The 21,906-nt window shown below is 50.9% G+C and overlaps 1 protein-coding gene across 1 annotated transcript in view; it reads left to right on the forward strand.

The window, feature by feature from the left end:
• The first annotated feature begins 359 nt into the window (after positions 1-359).
• Positions 360-21,906, forward strand: part of OPRD1 (opioid receptor delta 1) — a 30,495-nt gene continuing 8,948 nt past the window's right edge. Inside the window, exon 1 of the mRNA XM_054571515.1 lies at positions 360-586. Coding sequence (XP_054427490.1) covers positions 360-586 — 227 coding nt within the window. The remainder of the gene's footprint in view (positions 587-21,906) is intronic.

The raw sequence follows: 21,906 nt of genomic DNA on the forward strand, positions 1-21,906 counted from the left end.
TGGGAAGCTTCCTCGGCCCAGCTCCAAGCCAGTGGTGCAGCACCCGCCCCCGGTCTCGGGCGCAGACTGGAGGCTGCCTCCGGGCCACGTGGTGCGCGCGGCGGGCGCGTCCGAGGAGCCCGCAGCGGCTCCCAGCTCAGAGTGCTCGGGGCAAGGAGAGCGGGCGGGAGACCGCCGGGGAAGGGCCGGTGCGGGCGGAGAGGCGGGCGAAGGACGCGCGGAGGGAGCAAGGCGGCCAGGGCGCTATAGCCGGCGGCGTCGGGGGCTCGGTCTCGGCCTCGGCCCCGGCCCTTGGCGCGCTCCTCGACCCTGCTCTCTGCGCCCTGGGCGCACGGTGGAGAGGAACGCGCCCGGCCGCCATGGAGTCGGCCCCCTCCACCAACGCCGAGCTGCAGTCCCCGCTCCTTGCCACCGCTTCGGACGCCTTCCCTAGCGCCTTCCCCAGCGCTGGCACCAATGCGTCGGGGCAGCCGGGGGTCCGCAGCGCCTCGTCCCTCGCCCTGGCCATCGCCATCACCGCTCTGTACTCAGCAGTGTGCGCTGTGGGGCTGCTGGGCAACGTGCTCGTCATGTTCGGCATCGTCCGGTGAGTCCGCTGCCGAGTGGCGCCACGGGCGTGGGCCCGGGGGAGTGTAGGGACTGCGAACTTGGGACCCTGACCTCGGACCCCAGACTGCCCGGGTCTCCGTACTTCCTGCAGGGGGCGCATGGGGCCAAGCGGGAAGACCACTTCCATTGAGAGGAGGACGCCGGAATTTGCACTGTATCTCCGTGTGCGTTGCGTGTATGTGTGTTTGTGGGTGTTTAAATAACATTTGATCATCCGTTGGCATTCCCTTGCTTCTGCATCAGGCTATGTGGGACAGTTTGGCAACAGTTTGTGTATCTGCCAGTTTGTGAGTGGGTTGACTCTGTGTTTGTGACAGTACAAATGCACTGTTTGTTTGGACCTCTGAAAGCCATACGGGTGGGCAGAGATGGCTGAGGTGCCATGCGCCTCTGGGGAAACAGGCTGTGTATGGGCTGGCTCTGCAGGTGGGGCGACAGGAGTGTGTGTGCGTGCTCTCCATGCTGTAGGGGCACTGAGCAAATCACATTTGGTGATCACCTGTGGGGCTCCCTGTGTTGGTGTATGCTTGTCCCACACTGTCAGTTTGTGATTCCCTCTGTATGAGAATGTGACAATGTGTTGTTTCTTGTCAAAACCCTGAAACTCTAGAGGGAGGGGAGCATCCAGACTGGCCTTGGACACTTGGGTTTGTGCACTTGTGCGTGTTTGTCTATGGAGAGCCCGCGGTTCCTGAGTACAGTGGGCATCAACTGTGGCATCAGCCAGTCAGGCCTTTGCTCCTGTCCCCAGTGGCCATCTGGCCAAGAGCTCCGGATGTGATGTTGAGAGGCCCCAGATCCTCTCAATGTCCTTCCCGTTCACAAATGCCCTTCCTGTTTTCTCCCCCTCTCCTCTAATAGTCCTGCCGTCCCCCACCGGACCCGTCCCCCCGCCCCCCGCCCCAAGCAGCAGTGGTTTGCTTGGGCTGGAGTTTGTACTTGCACGTCAGGAAGTGAAGCTCTCTTCTTGGCATCTATGGACCTCTCAGAGAGTCTGAAACATCATTGGCTTGCCCAGCAGCAGCCCTCCAACCCAGCTGTACCAGTTCAGATATGGGCAAAAGGATTGAAAGGAAATTCCTATTCTTATAACAACAAAGATGCCCTGGAGTTTACTGCTAGTTGAAAATGAGTCCCCTGTGCTGGTTGATCGAGGGCACCGCCCTAACCTCTCTGGGCTGTGGTGCCACCAGGTGGGGCAGGGGGAGATGGTGGACTCTGAAGTTGGGGATGTGAACGGTGGTCTCCGCCCAGTCACTGATGCCCATTAGAGTGAGAGCAACCGGTCCCCCTGCCCCACCTCCCACCTGCCTCAGTTCCTCTGTCTGAAGGAGAGAGGCTCAGTCTCCGCACTGGGAAGCACGGCGTTTCTGCGGGGTAGAGCACAAAGCGCTGGGATACAGCTTCGGGTGGTGTGTGGGCATTGAGGGGCTCTGGCATCCATGATCTCTGGGGGATCTTTGCTCCCCCAGGAAGAGTGGAAGACATGAGAATTTCCTGTGTTTTCAATGACTCAAATTTGTGTTTTCAAATTTGCCCAGCTACCATGGGCAAATTTCCCCAAGCACAGGCAGCGTTGATCTTTGCTTTGCTTTTTTGTCAGCGATCCTCCTGATTTTGCCTTTGGAGATAGTGTAGGGTTTAGGGTTGGGCCAACCCGCATGTGTATTAATCCCAGCTCTACCATGAACTGGCTTTGGGACTTGGGTAAGTCACTTAGTCTCTTTGAGCCTCACTTTCTCCATCTATGGAATGGGGTAATATAGGACCTTCTCCAACAGGGTTTCTGTGAGGTGTCAATGAGAGAGCATATACAGTGCAGCTGGCCTGATGCCTGGTCCCAGTAAGTGGGACCTATCTGTGTGATGAAGAGGAGGAATTTTCCAGAGTGAAGGAGGCACATGTCCTAAGGTGGGCCTGACAGTAGCTACTGTCCTGAGAGTTCCAGGGTCCTGGTATATACACCCTCCTGGGGAGCCCTTGGTGCTCTGGCCTGGGGAAGGCGGAGCGTCAGTGCATTCAGTCCCATTTCCAGCGCCTCTGGCTGGCAGGCTGATGAGCGCAGTGCCCCCACTGCCATTGAGCTAGGGGAAGGCCTCTCATTTCTGAACCCCTGGGCTCAGCCTGCTAGGGGCACTCCCAAGCAACCTTCCGCAAATTGTGTTCTCAGATGCATCTTGCCAGCAGTGTAGCAAAGCCCCCAGGGGTCCCCACTTTGCTAAGGCATTTCCCTGGCCAACTATCTGTGTGATAACTGTCTCTCTGGGTCTGAATGACTTAATCCTCACCCAGCTCCCTGTTGGGTAAGCATTAGAATCCTTATCGTCAAACCTATTTTACAGATGAGGAATCTGTGGTTCAGAGAGAGGCAGGGTGACTTCTTCTCCTGAAGGCCCAGGTCTAGGCTAGACCTGGAGCTATAAACCCTGGTCTTATGACTCCAAGTCCAGAACTTTTTTCAGAGCTACCTGGGATAGGGGACAGTCAAAGAAGTGCATGGAAGGGGGGGGCAGAATCCTGTCCCTCCTCTTGTCCTAGAATCCTCAGAGAATGAAGGAGCCTATGCATTATTTGGCCCATGTATTTTAGGCTGCTGTCTTTGCAGAGAGGAGGAATGAGGGAGGCTCAAAGTTAGTCCTTCCCCACCAAGAGGGAGACTGGGGACAAGGAGCTGCCTGGGGCTCAGCTTTTGCTGGTAAAGTCCCAAGAGTAGTGGGAAGAGGGGAGCCCAGGACAGACAAAAGCTTCTGCTCTGTCTGTCTCTCTGGCCCCCCATGTGGGGCCTGGCACAACCAATAAGTGAGTCAGTTGATTGGTTGGATGAATGAATGAACGAATGAATGAATGAATTCTGCTTGTCAATCTTGAGCTTAGGCAGTTTGGGAGGAAGGTTTGCAAGAGACTATCCAGAAGACCGTTGGGGCAGGAAAGCAGCGTGGTATAGTATTAGAGCTGGGGCTCTGAAACCAGACATATCTAAGTTCAAATCCTGAGTTTGAAGCCATGTACTTGCTGTCTATCTGGGCTAGTGACTTCACCTCTGAAGTTCATTTCTTTGCCTGTAAAGTGGGAACACAATGCATCCTCTGTTGTGAGGATTAAATGTGGTAATGTGTTGTATCTGAGCCTTTCTAGCTCTTTGAGAACAGGGAGGGTCTCTTTGTGAAGGGATGAAAAGAGTTAACTAATTCAAGAAAATTCTATGGCGGCTCTGTGCTGGATGCTGAGATGAGGAGATGGAGAGGAAAAAAAATACACGGCCCCTGCCCTTATGGAGTTTAGAGTCTGGTGGAAGAATCAACATTCATTGGCCAGTCATCTCACAAGCTTAAATTTGTAGCTGTTGAAGAATCTACAGGGGCTTTGGGAGCCCACGACGGCGGGAGGGTCTGATCTGGGCGGGGGAACTCAGCGGAGGCCTCTGAGGAGCTGATGGATGAGGAAGGGGTAACTGAGTAAAAAGCTGAGGGAGGAGCTTGTGATGGGAAGAGGACAGAGATGAGGTGCTGAAAAACAAGAACACAGGGATCTCAGAATCTGACATCACGAAGCACTCTCCATTCCTTTCCCTCCCACATCCTGGGCCTCTCCCCACTTCATGGGCCTGCCTGAGAGGCCCACTCATCCTTCTGGAGGCAGGGGGGCGCCTCTGGGAATTACATTTTTAGCAAACAGCCTGTGGTTCTTGAAGTATGAGCAGGATTTTTCAAGACATCTGGTCCCCAAGCGGAGCATCACTCCCTGGTCCTGTGATGTGAGCTCGGCTGGCCTGGTCGGGGACTCTGTGGGTCCTCAGAGCAGATGCTAGACAGCCCCCCGTTTCTGGGTGGCGTCAGCGCCTGACAGGCATCTCAGCATTCCCTGTGGCAGCCCTCTAGGCAAGATGGAGTGTGAAGTGCATAGGGGGAGCCCTCCCTGTCCCTCCTCCACCCCTTTTCTGACACGTCCCTCCATCATCCCTCTACATGGCCCGGGTCTTCCTGGTCTGCCTGCCCCAGGATCCAGGTAGGTGGATGGAGTCTGTGCTTTTCCACTTGGCCTCTTGTCAGTTCCACAGCCCGCTCTGTTTCCCCACCTCCACCTCTCCCTGATCCTGGTTTCGGCAGATTCGCAGCCTGCTGTGTCTCTTGCCACTCCAACTCCACCCTCACCACGCCCCCCTGTTGCTCTTGATTCTGTCTTAGGCTCTGCTTCTCTGCCCCTTGATCTCTCCCTCAGCTCCCGTCTCTTTGTGTTAAATGCTGGCTCTGCCACCTAGTGAGATCCTTTAGCAAGCTGGGTGGCCACTCTGCATCTCAGTTTCTTCATTTGTAAAATGTAGATTATAGTACATGCCTCTCGGGCACCTTTGTCCTAAAGATAAGATGATGTTGATAAAGCATGTGTTTTCCCTCCCATCCCAGGTGACTGTAGCCCAGAGCTGGGAGGGGAGGCTGAGCCAGGCCGCATGGGCTGCGGCAGATTGCGACTGGTTCCAGTTGTCCCCTCTGTCTACTACCAAGGTGCTAGGCATTGCTGGGAGGTGCTCAGGTGTCAGCTTTTCAGGACTGGGAGCTCTGAGTCCCTGTTATGATTCTGGGGGCCCAGCATAAACTCCTTGCCTCTTGTCTCCCTCCCCTCTCTTGTGGCCTGGTTGGGGTCCACAGACCCAGTGTCCCTAGTCCAGGAGAGATCCCAGGGAGGAGGTGACACAGTGCAGTCCTGAAGGTCACAGCTGGAGTTCGGGTAGTGCCCCATCTCAGTCCCAGTTAAATCACATCCTGGGCAAACAGCCTGACTGCCCTGAGCCTCACTGTAAAATTGGGGTGATCATCGTAGATCACTGGGAGGGTTAGGGAGCTCACGCATGTGAAAGGCCGCACCCAGGCACCGGCCCCTTGTAAGCCCTCAGTTAACCAGCACCCTTGCGGCTGCAGCGCTTCGCGCCCTTGCCTGCTTCCTGTGTCATCTACACACTTACTCACTCAACGAGCATTTGCTGATGCTGACCCTGCCAGACCTGTCCAGCCCTGGCTCCCACTCCCAGACGCTCAGCTTAGGCCTCAGCATGGCCTCTGGCTCCTAACACAGTCCGGCCCCTCAGGACCTCCGGGGTAGTTACACGGGGAGGAGCATTCCAGGCAGAGGGGGCAGCACGATCAAAGAAAGGATGGTTCAGTGGATGTTTAAGAGCCGCAGAGCGCGGGACAGTTTGTTGCAGCTGAGCTTAGAGTGCCAGGGCTGGATGGCTGTGACAGCGGAGGCCGCAGGGACAAAAGCAGGAAAGGCCTTGCCAGCAGGTGTCCTCCTCACCACAGCTGTCATGCCGCCTGCTGTGTGCTTAGCTTTGGCCGGGCTGGAGCCAGAGATCAAGCTCTGCTTTCCATGGTTTCTGCTTTCCAAAATTCCCGGTGAGACGCCAATGTAAGAGGAACTCCATGGACCAGCCGCAGGTAAGTGGAGGGAGGACTGAGGAAGGAGACAGCCTGGCAGGGCTGGGTTGGGGGCCAGAGGTCGTTCTGCAGCCCTAGTGCCAAGTCTTGACAGTGGGAGCAGGGGCTGGGCAGGTTCTCGGGTCCCACAGTAAGGTGGCCATGCTGGGAAAGGAGGGAGCTTTGGGTCACAGGCCATGGTGTCACAGGTGGGCACAGGTAACCAGGTTCTTGGTGATCACGGACAAAAAATTGAACCGAACACACAGAGTTTAGAGCAGAAAGCGAGGAAAAGCAGATTTATTAAGCCACACAGAACGTGGGAACAGGCCAACTCTGAGCAGAGTGGAACAGAGAAGAAAGAAGAACCTAACAGCTGCAGGGACTGGGGGAAGGGACTTTGGAGCAATAGTCTGTCCAGAATGGTGTTCAAGAGGATGAATTCGGTGTGGGTGGCTGTGAGGTGGATTGGGTGGGGAGGGCCCCAATGTGGGGAAACCAGAGAGGCCAGCTCAGGGTGGCGCAAAAGAGCTGTGTGACCTTGGACTGGTCACCAAAATCCTGGTCTCAGTTGTCCCCTGAGGCGCTGCCGGACTTACAAGAAGGCAGAAGGCTTGGCCAGGTGACCCCTGGTGAGGAGGAGCAGGGACAGGGAGCAGCAGCCCCGGCTGGTGTTCCTGCTCTGTCTCCTTGGCCTTGCCCCATAGCCAACACTTCCTAAGCCTTGGATTCATTCCCTGGGGAGTGTGTGACTCAGACACAAGAGATTGAGACCAGAGGAGTCACAGAGGGCACTGAGGAGCCTCTCCTGTGCTTCTGCCACATGCCAGAGGTGTGTCCAAGCCTCACGACAGCTCTACAGCGGGGGCCGTAGATTCTCACATGGAGATGAGGTCGTAGGTGCTACTGAAGCCAGACAGCTGCAAACCCAGGCCTTTCTGACTCCAAAACCACTCCACTTCCACTCTGCTACTGCTGTGCATGAGGCACAGGGGAAATGGGGGCGAGAGCCGCGGGTGTCTGGCAGGACCAGGGCAGACCGCAAAGCTCTGAGGGCTCTGCGTAGGGTAAGAGCTGTTGGGAGCCTGGACATTGGAGTCAGACTGAGCTGGGATCACGTCCTCAGCTGTGCCCCTTGCTAACAGAGTAAGTTTGGGCCATACATACACAACTTCTCTAAGCCTCAGTTTTCTTATCTGTGAAATGGGAGTAGCAGCAGACACGTATAGGATGGTTATGAGAAGTTCATGAGGCATGACGTGAAGGACTTCAGCACAGAGCCAGGCACTTAGTAAGTATTCAATAAACACTTTCTATTATGTCTAGTTAGAAGAGGAGTGAAACTTGCTTCTCATTCATTTGATCGATATTTATTGAGCCCCATAGGAACTAGAATTATTGGGTGGACATTATAGGGAAACTATCATTTCAATATTAGAAATATTCTTTTACTATAAAGGTAACATAGTAGTTATTTCAGAGAAAAGCTTTGTCATTTTGGTGTATTTCCTTCCCATATCTCCCTCCCTCTCTCTCTCCACCCCCCCCCCATTTTAATGATACCAGGATCACACTGTAAATAATGATCACGTTACATAAAATGTTTTGTAAGCTGCCTTTTCACTTAACATTGTGTCATGAGTACATTCTCATGTCATCAAACGTTCTCTGAAAGCGTGATTTTTTTGATGGCTGCCTTTTATGAATGTATTCTATTTGGAGGGACTTACATTATTTCCAATATTGTGCCAATCTAAATCGTGCATCTGTGAACACTCTTGAACACTTAATGTTTGTGCACATCTCATATGAGTTCTATAGGAAATTTTGCATCTCTCAAAGCTCTCCACGAAGGTACGGGCCACTATGCAATGTTGGGAGCTTCCCATCACGGAATGTGTGCAAGAGGACGCTGGACAACCACTGGGTGCAGGTTCGGCGCTGCAGATTTCGGTGGGGGAAAGAGAACACAATTTTAGGCTCTTCTCACCATGGCTGAGATTTGAAGAATGGTCCTCAGATGCTGTGATCTCAGATTCCCTGTCTCCCCTTCCTGGCAGATGATGCCTGGACTTTGAGAGGAAGGGGGCTGTGCAAGGGCAAGGCGTGATTTCATTAAGCTCAGAGTCCTGGGACCTCTAAATCCAATTGGCTACCAGAACATCATAACATGCCCAGGAAGAGGGATAACTGTGGGGTGGGTAGAACAGAAAGCCTGGCTTAAATGAGCAATTTAGCATCATGCAGGCTTCAGCGGCCCCATTACCAGCTGGGGGACATAGGGTGGGATGGGGCATCTGGGTTGTGCTCTGTTGATTTATAGCTCCCAGTGCAGCTGCAGAAATCAGTAGCTTTGTCTCTGGTCTGGGTGGGTGTGTGCGGAAAGAATTGTATCTTTTATAGCTTTCCCAGTCTTTCTTGATAAATGGAAAGAACTCAAACTTCAAAGCCCCCTGAGCCCGATTCAATGAACATCACACAGAGAGAGGTGGAAACAGCCTCACTCTTCTCCCTGCAGAAGCGACGTTTCACCAAGGCACAGAATTTTGAATCATGGATGATGCTTCGCTTTATTGAACACTTACTTTATGCCACATGCTCTGCTTAGAGGTGTGGATACGGTATTTAATCCTCATACCCGTATGAAGTGAGGCCCCATTTTATAGATGAGGAAAGGCGAGGCTCAGGAAAGTGGTATAACACGTTCCAAGTCCCAGAGTCAGGTTGAAATCAGGTCATTCTGACCTGAGCCCACACTCGTAACCACGGCCCTGGCCTCTGCCATCTTGTCTGTCAAGTTCAGCCCATCTGACTTACAGATGAGGAGACTGGGGCCTGAAGATGTTCTGTGTCTCTTGAGTTAGTGGCCAAGTCAGGACTGGAACCTACCTTTCCTAACCCCTTGCCCTCTCTCCTTGCATCTGTTTCCATGCTTGGAATTACCTGGGCTAAGGCGGGGCCACGGGCGGCTGGAGATAACAGCACCCGGGAGCGCGAGGGTAGGTTTCCGCACAGGACAGTCCAGCCCGGGGACTACTGACGACACCCCATAGGCCCCAAAGACCCCCAAGTTTCCTGGGGCAGGGCCCACAGCTGGCGAGGCAGCCGCATCCTTCAGAGACAGAGAGATTGGGGTTCAAATCCCGGTCTGCTTTCTGCTGGCTGTCCTCCCCTGAGCTCACCTCACTGAGCTTGTTTTGTCATCCATGAAATGGAAGCGATAGAAACACACCTATTGAGCAAAGAGGAGAAAAGACTTACGGACATGGACAACAAACAGGTGGTGCTTGAGGGGGTCAGGGGGTTGTATGAGGGGACTAAATGGTAATGGGAAAAGAATACAATTAAAAAAAATAAAATGTGCACTGGGAAGAGAAACACCTATATGGCAGGGTCGTGGTGAGCATCCATTCCGCAGCCCCTCCTAAGTACCAGGCACACTTCTAGGTGCAGGGCGGGCAGCAGTGAGGAAGACATAGTCCCTGCCCTCACGGAGATGACATTATCATGGGGAAGAGACAGACAATAAAAAACCCAGATGTGAGGCCAAGGCTGTGGGCAATGAAATCAACTAAAGCAGGCTTGGGGAGAGAGCCTGGCGGGGCTGCAGGCGGGCACGGTGAGGCTGAGGAGGAGGAGGCACAACGCAGAGGCCTGTTGCTGGGAGGAAGTGTTTTAGGTGGGGGGCACAGCGAGGTCAAAGGTTAAGGGAGCTCTATGGCCCTAGTGTAGGGCCTGGCCCACACTAGGAAATTTCCTGGCCCATAGCAGGAAATTGTCGGTGATGATGATGCCTTTTGACTGGTTGCCTGGCACTTGGGCACCAGGGAGATGGATTAAGCCACGGGAGGAAGGCTGCTTCTCCAGGTCAGCCCAGATACCCCTGCAGGACAGATGGAGGTCAATCTATTTCCCTTGGTTACAGAAGCTTATCCTCCTGAAGTGCTAGGAAATGCCCCTCATGTAGTGATTTTCCATTCCTTCTGGGCGGGAGGGAGCAAAGCCCTGCACACGGCCAGAGGGCTGTCCTGCCAGGAGGGGCGGGTCGCCCCCAAGTAAGGAGGGCGCAGCAGCAAAGCATGGCAAATCGGCTCCACAGGACTTCACTCCTAAATTAGAACCCCTGACCTTTCTCGAGCGCTGACAAGGTGGTTAGATCTCTGCCGAGTGCCTCACATATTCTCTCACTTAATTCTCCCAACTCTAGGAGATTGGCACCATACTCCTCTCCCTTTGGCAGATGAAGATACTGAGGTTCAGAGATGGTAATTCACTTGCTGAGGGCCACGCTTGGTAGAGGCAGTCAGCCTTGGCACCAAGGGCCCCTTGACTCCCAGCATCCACACGAGCAAAGTGTCCACGGACACGTTGTTGGGATGCCCTCTGATCCCAACAGTAGAAAAAGGACTTCTTCATACAGCCAGAGATTGGGAGAGGCCATGGGGCAGGGGGAACTGGTTTGTAAAGTTATTAAAATAATCAGTTGTTAATAAAGAAAACTGAAGTGAAACTGCTGTGCCTCAGGAAGAGGGAGATGTGATATGGAATGCACAGCGTGGCCAGAGGCCGAGCGGTGGGACACCTGGGCTTTTTGGAAAGTGTGACGTTGCATCCTGGTTCTGTCCTTTCCGTACTCCCGGACAGCACCTCTCCTCTTTGGGTCAGTGTCCTTCTGTGAACAAGATGGGTATGTTTTGATTGATACCCACCCCAGGGTGGGTGTTGAGTCAAAGGAGGGAATGTGTGTGAAATCCTCTGCACAGGGCCCTTCGTCCTCAAAGAGTGTGCCTGGGAGATGGGGGACAGGGTAGGCGGAGTGGAGCATCCACACGGGGTCATTATTAATGGTAACTTTTTGGGCAATAGTTTTACATGGAATTGTGGGATTGGAACTTTTCCTTGGCGATGATCAAGAACCTAAAACTACGGCTATGGCAAAAATGAGCATGTGCTTTAGTAATAATATCACAAGACTTCGTACAGGAGACCTTGCATGCAAAAATCTCGTGTAATCTCTACAACACACCAGGAGGCGGGAAGAACTTAATGTGCTTGTTTTACAGTTGAAGAAGCTGAGGCTCAGAGATGGCAGGCTTTTTGCTCAAGGACACCAATGTTAGTGTTTGACCGCAGAGCCTGCCCTCTCTCTGTTTTATCACTCTGCCTCTCGTCACGTTTGACCCCTGCCACAACCCAGCCTGGCCGTGGTTGTCATTGCAGATTGCCACGTGAGGAGAGCATGTGGCTCCTGGTACCAACCTTAGCCGAAAGCACGGGCTCTCAGGTCTGTATCAGTCAGGGTCCTACGAGAGAAAAAGAACCAGTAGGATATGTCTCAAAGGACTGGCCTCTCACGGCAACCAGGAATTGTTTTTTTTCCTCTGGGAAACCTCAGGGTTTTTGTTTTTTGTTTTTTTTTTTTTTAAACATGTTAATCACAGTAATTTTAATTTTATTTTTTAATTACACGGGAAACCCCATTTTTGTTCTTAAGGCCAACCCTCATTATCAAGAACACTCCGCTTTACTTAACGTCAACTGACTGGATATTAACCACATTGACAAAATACCTTCACAGCAATACCTAGATTAGTGTTTGGTTAAATAATCGGCTACTCTAGCCTAGCCAAGGTGATACATAAAGCTAATCATCACAGGGTCAGAGGGACCCACGCTTGAGTCCTGGTACTGCAACCTGTGGGCTGTGTGACCTTGGGCAGGTCTCTGCCTCCTCGAGCCTTACCCCCTCTCTGCCTCGTGCCGTCATAGTGCTTATCACAGTCGTTTGTTATGAGGAGCAAATGCAATGATGTAAATCAGGTGCGTTTGTCCAGAGCCTGTCATATGGAAAGAGGGGAGACACACACAAAAATAGATGGTCATGAAATAGTGCCTTCTAATTGCAGTGTAATCGTTTGTTCCTGTGCCTTCCCTTTCACACTGGCTGCTCCTGGAGGGCAGGAACTGTGTCCCGTTCATCTTCCATCCTGTTTTCTAGCTCAATCCCTGGCCCTAAGGAGCCATCACGAAGTATTTCTTAAGTATCTAGTTGACACATTGTTCATGAGATTCGCTCTGTTGAGTGGAATCTGTAACAAAAATCCCCCAACTACCATAAATGAGGGAAATAAAATGTGCAGGGACCTCAGGCCTCAGTTCTCCCTAGAATAACCCCTTCTCAGCTCAGAGAATCTTTCCTCCAGGCGGCCTCCTCTGACCCTTTTCCTCGGGCCCCCGCTGTGCCCTGTGTGGCTCCCATCAGAGCAGGGGCCGCACGCATTTTCAAACGTGACTGCGCATCTCTTTCTCTCTTTCCAAAATGAGTAGATGTGGGGTTGGGAGACAGTCCTGTGTTCATAGCCGGAGCCCCACGCTAGGGGCTGACACTCAGATGTCATGCCAGTAGGTGTCTGTGGGGGGGACATGTCCTACTTCCAGAGCAGAGACCCATGGGTTGACGAGTCACACGAGAGGAAGTCTGCTTTCTTGGCGCCTCTCATGTCCGGCTGCCCCATCCTTGGTCCAGCCCTCCTTACGCCGGAAGCAGGGCCAAGCTGATGGAGAAGAGCTTCTCCTCTCTGCTTCCACGAGCCTATTGTGGCTTTTGAACAAGGAGTCTGCCCTGTTTATTGCTGACCTGGCCGGCCTTCCTACTCATGTTCAACTCAGGGGCCCCGTATTTCCGTAGTCTGGCTGTTAATCTTCTCCTGTGACACACACACTGGGTCTCATTATAATTAACCACTTTTCCTTCCTCAGGCTTTGCCAAAACTGAGACAGCTAATTAATTTCTGGCCACTCGCCGCTCCTGGTGAATGGCGGGCCGGGATGGAGCTTGCAGCCCCTGCCGCCCAGCTGCCTCGTTTGGCCGGTCTGAAGGGCAACCCCCCTTAGCCTGCAAATAGAGGGAACCCCACCCTGGGCCCCTGCTGGCTGGCAACTGCCTTTTTTAAGCTGTTCCCCACAGTGGGCGGAGCCTTTGTATTCACTTTTCTAGCCTCACCTCGGTTTCCTCATTTGTAAAACAAAGGGATTGCACGTGACTCTCAGGGAGAGGAAGGTGCGGTAGAGGTCAGGAGTCAAAGGGTCCCCGGGCCCAGCCCAGGCCCTGCCACTCCCAGCTGAGGGACTCTGGGGACTTTTGGTGAGTTACTTCACCCCTCTTGGCCTCAACGTCCCTCACCTGTAAAATGGGGTTTATAACGCCGCCTCCTGCGGGGGCCGTGCAGACCCAGTGGGGGGAAGAACACACGTGCGGCTCTCACTGTGCAGTGCAGCAGCCACCTGGCGAGTGCGCGGGGAACCCTCCCACCAGCCACCTTTCCTGTCAGCGCTCACATTCTATATTCCTGATGAAAAAAGTCCTTTTGTTGGGAGGGCTGGGGAGTGGAGCAATTTTAACAGACGTTGCTTGTGGTTTAGGCCACAGCTGGCGAGATGGCGAACTCTTCTGGATTAATTTCCGCGGGCTGCTGTAACAAACTGTGTACCTGGGGGGCTTAAAAAAATGCATTCTAAACAGTTATGGAGGGCAGAGGTCTGAAACCAGGCAGGGCCACGCTCCCTCTGAGCTCCAGGGAGGGACCCGCCCTTCTTAGCTTCCGCGCCCACTGGCAACCATGGGCTTGCAGCTGCGTCACTCCAGTTTTTGCCGGTTTTCACATGGCCCCCTGTTCCTTCTCTTTGTGTGTCTCTGTGCTTCCTTTTTATAAGGACACCAGTCATATTGGGTATAGGACCCGCCCTAATCTAGTATGACTTCATCTTAATGAATTTCACCTGCAAAGACCCGAGTTCCAAATAAGGTCACATTCTGAGGTTCTGGATAGATGTGAGTTTGGGGGCACCTATTCAACCCAGTACACTCTTCAAGGCTCACTTTCCTCCTGTGTGTGAGGATGGTAATAGTAGCAATTTCAGAGGATCGTTGGAGTGATTAAATGAGATCATCTATGTAAATGTTATGGTAGAATTCAGTAGAATATGTCAGAATGGCCTAAGCGCTCAGTCTGTGTAGCTGTTGTGATGAAGATGGTGGCGAAGATGAAGACAGTGATGGAGACGGTTCTATCCATGGACCTACCCTACCTTGGTTAGTCACTGGACATGGGACCTAGGATGTAGCATCTACTAGGAGCCCAGGGCCACTTCAGGAACTCTGAAGCCTTGGACAGGAGCTCCCTTTTCCTCTGGTCTCAACTATCTTAAATCCTCATCTGGGATGTAGCTCCTGGGAGAGCAGCTTGGAGAGGCAGAAAGAACTTGGCCTCCCAGAAGTCAGGAGAACCAGTGCTCTATGTAACCTTGTGTCTTATGTCTTTCCCTGTCCAGGCCTCAGTTTTCCCATCTGTAAAGTGGGAGAGAGGTTTTGAATCCATTGTTACAGATCAGAGCCTCTTCCAGTGCTGAAGTTTCCGCACAGGGCTCTGTGTCCCACCCCAGCGGTGGCAGGTTACCAAGGGCCAGCACAGGAGCCAGATTCCTGGGGCTCCCAGAGCAGCTCGGCAGGTGTCATTATGGGCCCATTTTCCTCATCTGGACAAGAGGAGGAGCTGCTGCTTCATGAGTGTGCCTGGCAGTGTGCTAGGGCTTCATAGGCATGAACTCATTCGATACTCACCACGCCCTCGTGTGGTAGGGTTGATATACCCAGTTTGTTCACAGAGGAGCAAACAGGCTCAGAGATGTTAGGACTCGCCCAAGATTGAACTGGTGGGTAGAGGCAGAGCTGGGGTTTAAATCTGGTGTGCCCGGTTCCAAGCTCCGTGCTCCTCCCTGGTTTACATCTTTACTGCATTAACGCTGCCGCAACACATGACCACAGACTTGATGGCCTAGGACAACAGAAATGTATTCCCTCACAGTTCTGGAGGCCAGAAGCCTAAAAAAATGTCTGCAGGGCTGCACTCCCTCTGAAGGCTCTTGGGGAAAATCCTTCCCTGCCCCTTCCAGCTTCTGGTGGCTCCAAGCATCCCTTGGCTTGCGGCTGCATCAGCCTGATTTCTGCTTCCATCTTCCCATGGCCGTCTCTGTCTCCCTGGGTTTCACTTGTAAGCACGCTTGTCACTGGAGCTGGGTCCACCCAGATAACCCAGGACGGTCTCCTCTGGAGATTCTTAACTTAATTACATCTGTAAAGTCCCTTTTTCCAAATAAAGTCTCATTCACAGGTATAGGGAGCTGGGATGTGGATGTATCTTTTAAAACAATTTTTTAAAAGATTTTATTTGTTTATGTTTAGAGAGCAGGGGTGGGAGAGAGAAAGAGGGAGAGAAACATCAATGCGAGAGAGAACCATCAGTTGGTTGCCACTCACTGTAGTCGGGAATTGAAGCAGCTGGGAATGGGACTGGCGACCCTTCATTGTGTGGGACGTCACCCAACCAGCGGAACCTTCCCAGTCGGGGCATGGGCTTGTCTTTTTCAGGGCCGCTTCAAACAACGCACCACAGTTATTAAAGCCTTAGTGGTGGCAGTATCTGCTAAGTCCCTGGCCCACGACATGGAAGTGCAAGGAGCAGGGAAATTCTGGAATGGCTTAGAAGTAGGAGATGAACAAAGCTGTGATTTGGGGAGGTCAGCTTGGGGGGCATGTGTGTTGGGGGTGCAGCTTCAGCTGATGTTCTACCAGCAGTGATGCCAGTTAGATAAGAAGTACATGGAAACCACATCTGGATATGCGTGGAGGCAGCCAGCCACGGAGCAGAAACCTGTCCTCAGAAGCCATCTGTGCTGGCCGGGGCATATGTCCTCCTTAGTGGAGTGAGGTAACGGATCTCACAGAAGATGGATTTGGCCTCACGTACTCGCCTGGAGAGGGGCGGGGGGGGGGGGGGCGGGCGGTGGCGCGCGGGGCGAGGCCATGCCCGAGCACCCGCTGTGTGCCTGTGATGTGATTTACCTTCAGCAAATCGTGGCCTCCACTAACCTAAGAGGCAGTGTCATCTTCACTCCGATAATCGCATTAATGAATACATGAGGACAAACCAAGATGGGCTCCGAGAATGGCCACACAGTGCTGAGAAGGCAGCTGACCAAAAAGCTGTAACGGCTAACACATACCGAGCACTTACTTGTGTAACTCAGGTCTCACCATAGCTGGATGGGGCTGCGTACTGTTAAGTCTCCATTTTCCAAAACGCGGCAGGTAGAAGGATTAGGTTTAGATTCTGTGGTTTTATGGGCAGAACCAAGAAGAAGAGTGCCAGATAAGGAGGCAGTTTTAAGCTAAAAAAAAAAAAAAAAAAAAAAAAGGAAAAGAAAGAAGGAAGGAAAGGAAGGAAGGAAGGAAGAAAAGAAAGAAAAAGGAAGAACGTGCCTACCCGGTGAGTTGCCCCAACAACAGCCCAACAACAGGTTATGTAACAATATTAGAACAAGATCCCAATTATATACAACAGGGTATGTGTGTTTGTGTGTGTTATCTGTAATGGTGGTCTGTAATATTACTGATGGTTTTTAAACTTTCTTCATTAAATGATTCTGTATTTTTTAAACATTTTATAGTGAGCAGCTATTATTTTTGAGATCTCAAAAAGCATTTGAGAATAGAGTGAATTCTAAATACTCCAGCAATCCACGCTGTTTTGAGACCAAATGAGTTTTGATCTAGGCTGAAGCCATTTTGTTTGATTTGGTTCCTCAGGTACCACAAGGCCGACCGGACTGGGGGTTGGTACTCTCTCTCTCTGCTGCTGCTGTTGCTGTTATTGTTTTTGGTTTTTAGGCCTCTTGCCCTGGCTTTGACCCACATGAGCTTTTGTGCATAAATGGGGAAAAAAATTCTCCTTCGTTCAGTTGAAAACAAGTTAGCAACTTTGGATAAATGGTCTGACAATATTTCTCTTTGCTGCTGCAGAGCTGAGTCACTTCAGATTCAGGGCAAACAGGGTCAGGCCCAGATGTCCTCCAGGGGCCCGGGGTTGGTCCAGGTTGAGGAAGGAAGGGAGGAGGAGGAGATGAAGGAGGAAAGAAGAGAGGCAGGGAGTGGGGAGGGCTGTCCCAGTTTGAACTCTTCACTCCATGACTCGCTACTTCCAAGGGTCAGGGCACCTTGACTCCTCAGTCCACAGGGAGTCCTCCACTAAACACTATGTCCCCTCAGTATAGCATGAAGGGGACAATTTCTGCCTGAAGGATGTCTCAGTCTAGGGGAAGACTGATTCACTGACTTCATTCATTCACCAAGTGTGTTTGGAGCACCTGCTTGTGTGAGGCGCTGCTGTAAGTTCTAGGCGCAAAGCGGTGACCAAGACAAACCCCACGCTTTTGGGGAGCTTATAGTTTAATCGCCAAAGTGAGTGTGTGAGGGGCACGTGGAGCACTTTGGGTCCACAAAAGAGAAGCTGAAAGCAAAGTCAAAAGAAGATACTGGGGTTTCAGGGAAGCCCCCTGGGTCTGACTCTGCGCAGCCTCTTTCTGGCTGTGCAGTCTTGGGCAAGTTCTGTGTGAATTGTGAATAATAAATACTGTCTGCCCTGTAGGTGGTTCTGGGAGGATTAAATGATGCAGAACACTTGCCCAGTGCCTCGTACATAGTCAATGTCCAACTAATGTTTATTATCTATTAAACAACGAAAGAAACACAGGTGTTTCAGTGCATACAGTCATGCCCGAGAACACCTTACACGCAGTTGTTATAAATACTGGTTGCTGCCCCCTCCTGACCAGAGGTGTATGTTTTATGCTGAATTGACCTCTCCTCCTTGTCCCATTGTGCCTGGTCATTGTGCCTGTAACATTGTTCTGATGTGTGTAAGTCTGTCTCTCCCAACTCCACCTGTACCTTGAGCAGGTTGTCTCCAAACCCCTGGACGTAGCAGGGTTGAGGACTGTGTGGAAACCAGATGGATGCTGCGGGGTCTGGCCCCCGGATTGGGCTCATTGCCGTGGCCAGTGTTTGATAAGGCAGTGCGGGTGGCAAGGAGGCTGGGGGTCAGCGAACACAAAGCACAGACCCGAGGGGCTAGAAGCGTGGAGCTAAGTTTGCTCCTGTCACTGTCACCTCCTAGCTATATGTCTTTGGGCGAGCCATTTAGCTCAGCTCCTCTGTAGAATGAGGATGGTATGAACACTCAGGGTGGCAGTGAGGATGCAGTGAAATCACGTGTTTGCTGCTTCTGGCATAGTGCCTGGCACATGGAAGAAAAGACACTCAGAGAATATTGCTTAAAGGAAATGAACAGCCAACCGAAAGCTGTCAGACCGGTCCCGTTGAGGCCTCGCACAGAGGAGGGAATGTTTTAGCTTCCTTCTGGGCGCCCGGCATTAAGACATCAGCCAGTCTAACCAACTGCCCTGGGTGTGCCTGGAGGAGAAAATTCTGACGAGGAGTTTACTTGTTATCTGAGAAGCCCGGCTCTTCAGAGGCTCAGGAGGGTGTGTGGATTTAATGGGGGGCCCCCCGGCTGTGCCTCAGGCACAGAGCACGCCCAATCTCCTTCAAACTGAAAGAAAAGTAATAGAGGTGGGGATGATCTTCCCTGACAATGGGGCTGTTTGACAGAAGACAGGATGGGTTGAGAGCATGGAAGCTCAGTGCTTCACCTAAAGGCAGCCTCGCCTGGGGCTGAGGTGTTTGGGAGCAAATTCCCTAGCAGCTGCATCATTCAAGATGAGCTCATGGGGATTTTGACTTAGAAAGAAAGCGAAGGGTTTCCTGGTGAACCTCAGAGTCAATAGAGGTTCAGCTAGAGCTTGATGTCCTCACCCCCAGGGTTGGACCCGATGATGAGAATTGAACCTTATGAGAAAAAAAGCAGAAAAATATCAGAGGAAAAAGGAAACCAAAAGGGCTGCCAACCCTTTTCTTCGTGCTGGCTAGTAAGCTAGACATTTTCACACGTTTTGGCTCTTAAAAAGCATGATTACACTGAAATTACCAACAAGAAAACAGGTTCAGAGAGGTGAAGTAATTTATCTAAGATCACACAGCTAAGCGTGCAGAGGAGCCAAGCTGTGAACAGCTCTGAAGGACTCCCTCACCACGTTCTCCAGCTTAGAAAATAGGTAGCGACAGCTCTTGATTATCGCAGCATTTTTTAAAAATTGTGATAAAATACATGTAAGATAAAATTTACCCCATTAACCATTTTTAAGTGTCCAGTTCAGTGACATTAAGTGCATTTACATTGCTGTGCGGCCATCACCACCATCTGCCTTCAGGAGTCTTCTCGTCTTCCCAGACTGAAACCCTCTTCTCATTAGATAATTTCCTCCCCTGGAAACCACCACCCTGCTCTCTGCCTCGGGGACTCTGACTCCTCCAGGTACCTCATGTAAGTGGACTCATACAGTATTTGCCTTTTTGTGTCTGGCTTATTTCACTTGGCAAAATGTCCTTAAAGTTCATCCATGTTGTAACATGTACCAGGATTTCCTTCCTTTTTAAGGCTGAATAATATTCCATTGTTGGATATTTGCCACATTTTGTTGACTCACTCATCCGTCCTTGGACACTCGGATTACTGCCAGCTTTTGGCTATTGTGAATAATGCTGCTGTGAACATGGGAGTACAGACATCTGAGATCCTACTTTTAATCCCAGAAGTGGAATTACTGGGTCATATGGTGATTCTACTTTCAGTGTTTTGAGGAATTGCCATACTGTTTTCCACAGCATCTGGATACTTTGCATTCCCACCAACAGAGCACAGGAGTTTCCCTTTCTCCACATCCTCTCCAGTACTAGTTATGTTCTGTTTTTATTTTTTTCATAGTAGCCATCCTGGTAGGCGTGAAGCGGTATCTTGTTGTGATTTTGATTTGCATTTCCCTAATGATTACTGATGTTGAGCACCTTTTCATGTGTTTATTGGCCATTTGTACATCTTTAGAGAAGTGTCTATTCCAGCTTTTGCCCCTTTTTAAAAATCTTTTTTTTTTAATTGTTGAGTTCTAGGAGTTCTTTATATATTTTGGATGTTAATCCCTTATCAGATATGTGACTTGTAGATATTCTCTCCCATTCTGTGGTTGGCCTTTTCATTCTGTTGATAGTGTTCTTTGATGTACAAAAGTTTTTAATTTGGATGTAGTTCAATTTATCTACTTTATTTTTTGTTGCCTGTGCTTTTGGGGTCATATCCAAGTAACTGTTGCCAAATCCAGTGTCACAAGGTTTTCCCCCTGTTTTCTTCTAAGAGTGTTATAGTTTCGGCTCTTACATTTAGGTCTTTCATTCGTTTTGAGTTAATTATTGAATGTGGTGTCAAGTAGGAGTCCAATTTTGAAAAAAAAAATTAGAGACCAATGGTAGGATTTAGGGAATGGGGCAAGAAGCACATTGTCTGTCTAGAAAGTTCAGTCTCTTGCCTACTCTTTTTCTGTCCTCCATCTAGCTTCCACACCGTAAGTAGTCAGAGTGATCTTTTAAGAAACACATAAATCAAAGTGTATCACTCCTCTGCTTAAAAATCTGCAATGACTTACCCTTGCACTCAGAATAAAATCCAAACTTCTTGCTATAGCATGATTTGAGCCCTGCTCACTTCTCCGGCTGCATCTTCTGTTGTTTGCTCTCTGGTTCACTACCCTTTAAACACACTTGATTTTTGTCTATTCCTGCAGCTCACCAGCTCTTTCCTGCCATAGGGTCTTTGCACATGTGGTTCTCTCTGTCTGAAACAGCCTACCCTTCATCTTCGCATGGCTGACTTCTTCTCATTCTTTCCAACCTGGAAGAAATGTCATTTTGTCTTAGCTCAAACTACCATAACAAAATACCATAGACCAGGTGGCTTAAATAAAAGGAATTCATCTTCTCATAGTTCTGGAGGCTGAAGTCCAAGATCACAGTGCCAGCGTGGTCATTTCCGAGGCGAGCGCTCTTTCTGGCTCGTAGATGGCTGCCATCTTGCTGTGTCCTTGCATGGCAAGGGGAGAGGGAGGAGGAGAGAAAGAGAGTGAGTGATTAGTGCAAAGCTATTACCAGGTATGTGGGCACTAGACTGTCTCAATTAAATACCGGTTCTGCCACTCACTGGTCATGTGACTTGGGCAAGTAAGTCACTTTACCTGTTATGCCTCAGTTTATGTTCCTTAAGAGATGTCAACACAGCCCTGGCTGGTGTGGCTCAGTGGGTTGAGTGCTGGCCTATAAACCAAAAGGTGTCTGGTTCCATTCCCAGTCAGGGCACACTCCTGGGTGCAGGCCAGGTCCCTAGTTGGGGGCACGTGAGAGGCAAACAACTGATGTTTCTCTTACACATCGATGTTTCTCCCCTTCTCTTCCTCCTTCCCTTCTCTTTCTGAAAACACATAAATAAAATCTTTAAAAAAAAGATGTCAACACATATTTGGATGATGAAAAGCAATTGGAAGAGAAGTAACAGGCTGAGAAGAGGTGAGGTGTGGAGCTGAAAACAGGGGCAGGGGATTGATTATGTATAGAGGGAGCAGTGAGGAGACCCTTAGGCCTCCCACTCTTGGACCCTGCAAACCAGGTGACCACCCCTACTTTGCAGGAGGTCAAGGTTTTTCCCTAGGGAAGTTAACTTGGAGAAACTCTGAACTCAGGGCCATCAGACACAGAAAAGATCCGAGTGAGATACCAAATGAAAAATAGAGGGATCCCCAGATACCTTTCCTATCTCTGCTCCCAGAATCCTGACAGCCAGACATCTGTTGCCAGACAGGAGGTGGGAGGATTCTTTTCTGAAGACCCCAGAGAACTGCAGACACTGATATTATATTTAGATGTCCCCCAGTGTAAAGCCAGATCTTTGCTCAGTTCCCCTCCAGTGAAGACCACCAGTTCAAAAGGTCCCCACGCTGATACACACACACCTGCCAATCAGTTACTTAGTGCTTCACTGAAAGATCCAGCTTTAGTCACATATCACCAGGTATCTGAAGGAAGTCTCCAGGAGAAAAGGGAAAGGCCAAA

The sequence above is a fragment of the Pteronotus mesoamericanus genome, unplaced genomic scaffold (genome assembly GCF_021234165.1).
Source record: "Pteronotus mesoamericanus isolate MK-2021 breed Mesoamerican mustached bat unplaced genomic scaffold, CSHL_Meso_final contig_221, whole genome shotgun sequence".
Taxonomy (NCBI): domain Eukaryota; kingdom Metazoa; phylum Chordata; class Mammalia; order Chiroptera; family Mormoopidae; genus Pteronotus; species Pteronotus mesoamericanus.